Source organism: Durio zibethinus, chromosome 5 (genome assembly GCF_047325235.1).
Source record: "Durio zibethinus cultivar Kanyao isolate XHJ-2024 chromosome 5, ASM4732523v1, whole genome shotgun sequence".
Classification (NCBI taxonomy): domain Eukaryota; kingdom Viridiplantae; phylum Streptophyta; class Magnoliopsida; order Malvales; family Malvaceae; genus Durio; species Durio zibethinus.
The window spans coordinates 8,420,617-8,430,611 of NC_143166.1; the positions used below are offsets into that span (position 1 = coordinate 8,420,617).

The following is a 9,995-nucleotide window of genomic DNA, read 5'->3' on the forward strand; positions in this document are numbered from 1 at the left end:
AAATATCATTCATCCAATCTATGGTAAATGCAAATAAATATATAAATATATATAGTAAGGAAGAAAAAAAAATGACATATATAGATGAATAAATATTGTACAAAAAGGTAGAAATTCACACTTACCAACTTAAAACAATGTACGACAATGTTGAGTGGTTCACGATCTATGGCGACAAGGGAGATAAAGAGACCAAAATGCCAAATGAATAGGTTTATGGTTAGGCAAATACACACATTTCAGCATTTATCATTCATAAACACAAATGCCTTAATTGATCATGCTTTATAAATAAATAATAAAATCAATTAAGGCATTCACCTAAACAAATGCCTTAATTGATGATGTATTCAACATATTATGAAATGTATCAATTAAGGCATTAAAGCAACAAATGCCTTAATTGATGATGTTTTAAATAATATAAAATTATCAATTAAGGCATTCATGTTAACAAATGCCTTATTTGATGATGTTATATAAATTATAAAACTAATGATTAAGGTGATCGTATAGATCAAACACCTTAATTGATGATATTTTATAAATTAAAACAATAGTCAATTAAAATGTTTATTTTCTTGTGTTGCTAAAGGTATTATTTGTTGTTTAAGTATTTATTATTAATAAAACAATATAAAAAGTTGCCTTAAACTTTTTAAGAAAATTATAATAATTATATAATAATTAATAAATGTGAATTCTTTTTAACCATACGAGTGAATCTAAATATAAAATGCTTTAAAAATCAAATAAAACTCTAGGTATCACACTTTTTTGAATATCAAATTCTCTTTAAATTTAAGATTCTATAAACCAAAGGTCTCCTTACGGTAAAGGCGATTCTCTGCTACTGGATGTAGTGCTCAAAAGCAGGAATCTTATTCAATGCTTTTGTTCTTAATGCCCTCAACACCTCTAGGCACTGAAATATTTTGCATTTAACCTGGTTCTTATTTTAGGATAAGCCGATGCTCTACTACTGTACAATTTTAGGGGAAATTCTATTTGCAATCAAAATTTTCTCTTTACAACAAAATATTAAATACAATCAAATTTCAAATACACTTAAAAGAATTACTCAAGACAACCAACTGAATAATATCAATATTTATATTTTTAATTTTCTTCATAAAAGCATGTCTGAAATGTTTTAAACTTTTTTGAAAAGGTTAAAACTTTTCAGACATACAAATCCGATAAATTAAATTTTTTTTTAATATATATTTTCAAAAAAATTAAATTCTTTTGGATATGCATTTTTGTATGTAAAAAAAAATACACACCTAAAGAAGTGTATTTTTTTATGAAATTTCATTTCTGTAAATTACCTAAATATCTACATATTCGGCATGTATATATATATATATATATATATTTTTTTTTTTCTGAAATTCCGCCTAATATCACAACTTAGAATGATTGCTTAATCATTTTATCTGCAGTATTCATCGTGAAATGTTTTGTATTCGCATTCCACCTTCATTGTTGGTGTCCACTAACTTAAGAGAATCAATATCTGATTTAGGTTTGAATTCGTGTTGATAGAAGAAAAATTAAGTGTGTGGTTGAATGATTCAAAAGTAATTACCGCAGGTGTAAATTATTTTATTGATAATTTTGTAAAAAAAAAATAATTTTTTGGTTATAAAGAGAAAAAAACGACTGCACGTAGATTTTCCTAATTTTAGCTTGCTTTGATGGATGGACCACTATCTTGAATCGCTTTTTGTACTCCCTACGATACAAAATCTTTTGGCCTAATTAAACGCATGTAATAACTTCATCCCCAAGGTAATAAAGTGTTTATTTCCACCGACTAGACGTAAAGGTAATTAAAGAAACGAAAGTACTGTCTTTTACCCGATTCTTCCATCTGCTGATAAACCACAAAATTAATAAAGCATTTTTTTTCTTATCCAAAGTGCGTAGAAGTTTTAACTTTTTGTGCTCTCGCATTGCAAAAGTCCTAGAAACAACAAAGCAAAGTCAAACTTCAGCATTTTAATTCAATTTGGTAGTTGGAATTTTGTCCTTCAATAATTGTTGCCTATAGCAGGAACATGGCCAGAATCCATGGCAGAGGATAGATCAGCAAAGTTCCTGCGACAGCAAGAAAATAACTACCGTTTTAGATACCCAAACCAAAAATGTGGGCGATTGGTTTTGTATAAAGTAAAAAGAAAATGTAGATATGATTAATACCTGTCTTTAGTGGGAGTAGCCTCCAACCATTACCAAACGATGATACAAAGAAACAAGTAGATGTGGTGCTTATGCCAGTAGGACAGTTGCAAATAAATGAATTGTAACTTCCAGTGTAACCACAGACCCCATTGCTTTTCTCACAATCTGCGCACGCGTTTGGATAGTCATTATATACATTAAACTTATACTTGAGAGATATTCCGTACTTCCAGTTATCAGGGTTAGATTCCTGGCCACTGAAGCTATAGAAAACCGAATATGAAGAGCACTGCAACTTCTGCAAATTAAATTCGAAAGATGGGCCGAGATCCACAGGCGTATAAACACAACATGTGGATATTGGGAGATTGAGTATGCTAATTGCACTGCAAGAATACAAGTAACTACAAATTGGATCACCTTGTTTGTCACATAGGGGAACAGCACTGCTGTTATCAACATTATAGCTGTTTGATCTAAAAATAGGTGATGAAGTGGTTGAGCAGTCAAGGAGAGTGAAGACATTATCGTCTGTGAAAGAAAAGGGAGCATCCCAGTCGAGGCCAAAGCCTTTGCTTGGCCGACAGCAAGCGCAAGTTGACATGGAAGGATCTGAGATGTATATGATTTGGTTGCTGTAATCTATGTTGGTTATGGGGTAGTTGCCAGTGTGCGTTGTCAAGGTGAGTTTTTGCTGGTCACAAGTTACATATTGCTGAAAGCGTGGATCACCGCAGCCAGCGCCAGTTCCAAATGGGTACTTAATAGGCAGATTGCCGCAGGTTCTCTGGCAGGCCTGAGATGAGACCAGGGAAGAAAGAAAGATCAAATAGATGAAGGGGAGAGTGATGGAAGAGTGGTTTAGCTTCATTTTCTGGCTATACAGAGAATTAGAGAGTGAAATTAGAGATGCTCGTGTGAGAATAATTAAGGAAGAAGAGGTTAGTTGTGAAGTGTGGTATTGGAATATATTATACTGAGCAATAAGCCGCTAGCTAATAAGTGCTCCCTTTAAAGAGTCGAATGGGGAGAAAGATATAGGGAGAGATGGATGGAATCATGGAAGGAAGCATCATGTGCTTTGCTTTGCTTTTCCCTATAATTTAGATGCCTTGTTTTCTTAACTATTGCTCACGCTGCAGTTGGATGATGACTTCATATATGTATTTTAAAGTTCTGATCTTGAGGTTTGGTCCAAATGGTTCATCTTTTTTTTAGAAGATGACTTTCAACAAGACTGAGGTTTGATCTTAGCACTTGTAAATTCTCCTTCCCCAATTTTATTTAGGCCTTGGCTTCCTATCTAGGTTAGCCTGCCAAGAAGATTGAGAAAAAAAAAATAGTTAACATTCTGCACAATTACAATTGCTTGATAAAAAACAATGCCACAACTTTCAAGCAAGTTTGTACATGATGAGATGAGCCAAGTACATTGTTATTTCTTAGTGTGAAAGAAAATGACCACTGATCCATTCTCCCTTTGAATGTAACGCAGTTTTATGATAAAGTAGATCGATGGCAACAGACACTCATGAACAAGGAAAATTATTCATTCGTTTGGCTGATAGATCGACTTAATCTGAGCAATTCTATTTAGTTCTGCAACAGATAAAATGTCTATATGATTCATGTGCACAGACAGCGGTCTTCCGCGTTAATGGTATGGTGATTATGCTACTATATATTCCAGATTACCAGTTAAAGAGACATGGAATCTCTGCTTATAATATTCAAATTGAGTTGGTCTGAAAATATGGGAGGGTTGGCCCTGTTTGTATCATCCAATCTCGCATACTTGATACTTAACCAACGATCCTGGTTCTTAAATGGTTGTTCTGGCACGGGTTGAAATGAGGGCGGATGCAAGTGTTAACATGGGATATTTATGGATACTTTCAAAATTAAAAAAAAAAAAGAAAATTTGAAAGTTTATTTTTCTGAATCTCGGAAAATTTTTTGAACACCCTCAAAATTTTTATTCTTTGTTGAATGATTGTTTAATTTTGTAAATTGAAAAAGATTTATTTGATAGTATTAAAAATGATGCAATTATGTTTTTTTAAAATATAAGAACTAATCATGGACAATTGTAATAATATTGCAATATATTATTTCAAATTTTTATTTATAATTTTTTATAAATTATAAGTGGATACTCTCAAAAACCCTATACCCGTCTCTAGGCATTTGTTCTAGGAGACCTCCACTAACCCTGGATTAGTTTAATTGGGGCATCACATCTGCCAAAGTGTTAATTGTAGAACAAGAAATCAAAATTAAAAAACTAAAAAATCACAGGCAAAGAAAAAGATGTATATTTCAATTTATATATCCACATTCACCAGAAAGATGACAGAAATTTAATATGAAAAAAAAAAAAAAAAACCTTGAATGCCCATATTTTCTTTGCTATGACAGGATAGTTTGGCAATAACAAAGCTTATGCTTACTCTAACCATAATTTTCTTGACTACTGTGATACATCTCGTAAGTAATTGAAGGCTTGCCTTCGTGATGTCGGAGTGCATGAACTACAAATTTGAGAATTACAATTAACAAATTTGCAATTGCTCCGACCTAATCCTCAACCTTGAAAACAAGGGTAGCCATTGAATACAATTAATGAAGGTCCATGATTTGAGCACTTGTCTTTCTGATAAAATAAATGTCCAGTCTACTGGTTTGAGCCCCATCCAAAAAGGAACAGGCAGAACATTATAAACAACAAGGATAGGAAAAAGCAATGGAGATGAGATATGGTAGAATATAAACGCACTTTCGTTTCCCTCTTTATTATACCATTTATAAATTCTAAAGCACTAAAGTAGTCCATTATAATTTTGATCTTGTTAAAGAGCTTTCTGTTTAACAATTCCTCCAATAATTAAAAGCAATTGAGTTTAAAGTTTAATCAAATTAATTTATACAATTATTTTTTAAAAATAATATTTAATAATTTTAAATTTAACACTTATAATATATTTTCGACTTCGTTATACTTACAAACCAATAAAAAGTCAGCAGAGACCGTAGTATATAATCTAATGGCTTGTCGAAGAACGGAATCTTTTTCCCCACTTTAATTGAGATATGGAATCGCCATTCTTTTCACATGGGGCCTATCAGAAATAATTAGGCTAATAAATATTGCTCCACTGAAACCAAAACACAACTTTAAGGCATCTCTATTAAGAGGAAGTTTAATCTGTGAGCAGAACAAATTGATGATTTAAATTGGAGAGTGGAGACAATCTTTTGCTTTATTCTTTTGGTTTAACAAGAAAATGCCTACATATAATTTATGTGGTTTAAAAGTAAAATAACATAAACAACACATAATTTATGTAATTTGATAAAATGCCCACATCCACGAAGAAGGATAATAGAATTTGCTAAATAAAATTATTAAAAGTATAATTTTAATATTTCAAAAACATATACATATACATATAAAAAATATTATAAAATACAAGATTATTATTTTATTTTTTATTCTCATCATTTGATGATTTACTTAGATAACACTATAAGAAATTTGTCATATACTGACGTTTGGTTATATTGACGGTCAAATTAGTCAGTAAAAGATATATATACTGATAGTTTTTTTAATATCATCAAAATATATCATACCTTTACCAATACTTTATACAACTGTCGGTATAGATAAACTATTTTTGACAGTATATAACTATCCGTCAGTATAAATATATTATATATTGATACTTATTTATGCTGATAGATAAATTATGTAAGTAAAAAATATCTATATTGACGAATTTTTGTTACTGTCAGTTAGATAGTGCTTATACAACTACTTTATATAACCGTCGGTATACATAAACTTTTTTTGACAATATATAAATATTCGTAAGTATAAATATGTTATATACTGAGGGTTATAATAACCGTCAGTATAAGCTTAAAAAAAATATAAAAACTATAATTATTAACAAATAAAACTTGTAGCTTAATTAATTTTAAATGATAATAAGGTTTAAATAAAATATGTAAGTATTATATTAATTAATAAATTTATAATTAAATATTAGACTAAAATTTTTTTAAATTTAAATGTTATATTAATTTGGTTTCAATTAATATTTCAGTTTTAATATGATTTTGTAAAATTTTAAAATCATTCTAGATCGAAAGTCAAATTATAAATAATCTACATAGTAGTATTTATATTCATATAAATATTTTTCTATGTTATTTGTAAAATTTTTTTGTAAACTAATATTTATTGTTCACAATATTAGCAGTTTTGGAATTCCAAAGTTCAATAAAGGGGAATGAATTTTAAAAATGATCACAAGGTATTTTACAAAAAAAAATACCTTCAATTTTTTGTAAGAGAATATTCAAGGTGTTTTTGAGTAAAAACGCCTTGAATAATCTTTAAAAAAAACGCTGAGATTATTGAAGGTATTTTTGACAGAAAACACCTTGAATAATCCACTATAAATGAATAATTCATGGATTATTCAAAACATTTTTAGTTAGAAATAGCTTCAATAACCTCATTCAATATTTTGTAAGGGATTATTCAAGATATTTTTTTGACTAAAAATGCTTTCAATAATCCCCTCATAAAAATTAAAAGAGATTATTCAAGGTATTTTTTGCCTTAAATACCTTAACTAATCTCATTCAATTTTTTTTGAAGGATTATTCAAGGCGTTAATAATCCAAAAAAAAAAAAAGGGGATTATTGAAAGTGTTTTTCGCCAAAAACACATTCAATTATCCCATCTAAAAAATTGAAGGGGATTATTCAAAGTGTTTTTGATAAAAACCATCTTCAATAATCCACTCATAAAAATTTAAGGAGATTATTCAAGGTGTTTCTGTCAGAAACGTCTTTAATAACCCGATTTAATTTTTTGTAAGGGATTATTTAAGGCATTTTGAGGTAAAAATGCATTGAATAATCCTAAAAAAAATGGGTAGAGATTATTGAAGGCATTTTTTACCAAAAATACCTTGAATAATCCCTTCATAAAAATTTAAAGGGTGATTATTCAAGATATTTTTGACCTAAAATGTCTTCAATAACCCCATTCAATTTTTTGTAAGGGATTATTAAAGACATTTTATAGGCTAAAATGCCTTGAATAATCCTATCATAAAAAATGAAAAATTATTAAAAGTGTTTTTGGTAGAAAACACCTTCAATGATCATCTCATAAAAATTGAAGGGGATTATTGAAAGCGATTTTGACCACAAACGCCTTGAATAACCATATGCTAAGATTTTCTAAAGATTATTCAAGGCATTTTATGACAAAAAATGTCTTCAATAAGCCACCATCCTTACCTTAGGCTCCCACATTTTGGGACATGAAAACCTTTTAAAAAAATATAAACTTATTAAAACAAAAATAGTGAAAATTTTGTTCCCACAATCCTTACCTTGCCTTTCAGTCTTTACCTCACCTGAAGCTTATCTCATCTCACTCTCCCTTACCTTTGATCTTTTTAACTTTGTAGCTAAAATCATTGCGTAAATTTTCAAGCTTTAAAACTTTGTTTTCCTTGAAAAAATGCTCATTTCTACATAGTTTTTACAATTTGCCTAGATTTTGTCCTTTTGTAATTGTGAGTTATTTCAAATATTTCCTATTTCCTTAAAACCCAAACCTAAATAAACCTTACATTGGTAACCCTATTTCACATTTGTAGCTTTCTTGTTTTTGTTTTGAGCTACTTTCCTTTTATCCTCTGCCTCTCTCTTGCTTATTCAACCAAAACTGATCTTGTGATGGTAATAGGTTTATCTTTTTTTTTTTTCTTTCCCATTCATAAATCCCTGTACAAAGCAACATTGCTTTAGTTGCATATAGTTCTATGACAGCATCTTTGATTCTCATTCTATCACTAAGGATAATGTTTTTCTGTTTTTGTTGATGGTTTCTTGAAAAGTCATGTGAGAAAGAAAAATTTGCAATTTCAATTGAATATAAAAATCTATTATCTAAAATTTGCAATTTCAATTGAATATAAAAATCTATTATCTACTGACAAATATATATCAACATTTGTAAGTAAGTTAATTAATTGTTTATAATAAAAATGTGATTTAAGGTGGTGGTTTTGTAATCAAATACTATATATATAGTGGCTTTTTCAATTAAATATATGTAATAAAGCATTTGGCAGCATAATAAGGTTTATATAATTGTTTAGATTATACATAATTGCTTACATACTATTTAGATTATATATAATTGTTTGTTGTTTATATATTGTTTAGATTATATATAATTGTATAATGTTTGGCTTTTTCAATTAAATAAATATCATAAAAATATAGAATTGTTTATATGGTGGGAGCATTTTTAATCAAATACTATATATATGGTGCCTTTTTTAATTAAATATATGGTGCCAGCATTTGGTAGCATAATAAGGTTTATATAATCATTTAGATTATATATAATTGTTTATATATTGTTTACATTATATATAATTGTTTATTGTTTATATATTGTTTATATTATATATAATTGTTTATTGTTTATATATTGTTTATATTATATATAATTGTTTAGTGTTTGACCTTTTCAATTAAATATATAATAAAAATATATAATTGTTTACATGGTGGTGGCATTTGTAAACAAATACTATATATACGTTGGTTGTATAATTTTTGGTAGTTGGCTTTTTCAATTAAATATGGGTGCTAGCATTTGGTAGCATAATGAGATTCTTTTTTTTTTTTTTAGCAGTATTCTAGAGCTTGTGTAAGATGCAAAACAACCTTTAGTCATATTGCCTATTTCATTGGTTGTGCTTCTCCTAGAAACACATAAGTTTAATTATAAAAGTATGTTTGAAATATTATTTTTAACGAAAATGTGACATTATGTTTACACAGTCAAATTTTATTTAGTGCTTAAATTAAATGCTATTATTTTAATTTAAGTTTTTAAATTAATGACATAATATGATTAATCCTTTAAGTTTTAAATGCTATTTGTTTTTAAATTTGTTATTGATTATTATGAAATTGGTTTTTTAGGTCTACATTCATATAGTATTTTGAGTTCAAAGTTTGCTTTTCTTTGGAATCTTTTTGGTAAGAGATGATAAATTCAATTGTGAATATTTATTATTATTATTACATTAACTATTTACCATCGTTTAGATGCATGATGCTGTACTTTCCTTTCATCCTAGTTTTTTACCTTATTATGTATTATTATTATTATTATTATTATTATTATTATTATTATTATTGCTTTTCTTTGAAATCTCTTTGCTTTTATGGTTGTCTTTTCTATTGGGACATAAAGGTGGACTTATAAAATAAATAACTTTGATATTTAGATAACTTTGATTGTTTGTATGTATAAAATAAATTACTTACTAATAATTAAGTTATCCTTTTTAGATAACTTTCATTTTTATTATCAAGTTTACTTCAATTTTTGAGTTTTTTAAAAGATGATACATTTTGAGTAATTAAATATAGTTTTATTACTAGGGCAAATTATCTTACATGCTGTAGATAAAGCGTAGATAAAGCGTAGATAAATCTCACGTCAAGAGCTAGTGAAGAATTCATAAAAGGAGTCACTAGTTTTTTAGACTTTGTCTTTGCAATATCATCTGAAGATGAAAAAATTTGGTGTCCTTATGTTAAATGTGCCAACATATTTAGAGTTTGCAGGAGAGATGCATTTGATCACATAATATGTGATGGTTTTCTCAAATGATATGTTTGATGGGTATTTCACGGGGAAGTCTTAGATGCATGTTTACCTACTGGAATAATTAATGACAAAAAAAGAGGGCTAGGT

The 9,995-nt window shown here is 28.3% G+C and overlaps 1 protein-coding gene across 1 annotated transcript; it reads right to left on the reverse strand.

Annotated features, from left to right (window-relative positions):
* Nucleotides 1-1,607: 1,607 nt before the first annotated feature.
* Nucleotides 1,608-3,173, reverse strand: LOC111282972 (wall-associated receptor kinase-like 10). The gene is made up of 2 exons (XM_022871295.2): nucleotides 2,206-3,173; nucleotides 1,608-2,103 (listed from the first exon to the last, which is right to left on the reverse strand). The coding sequence occupies exons 1-2, from the start codon at nucleotides 3,056-3,058 to the stop codon at nucleotides 2,051-2,053; spliced, it is 906 nt and encodes a 301-aa protein (XP_022727030.1). The 5' UTR covers nucleotides 3,059-3,173; the 3' UTR covers nucleotides 1,608-2,050.
* Nucleotides 3,174-9,995: the final 6,822 nt, after the last annotated feature.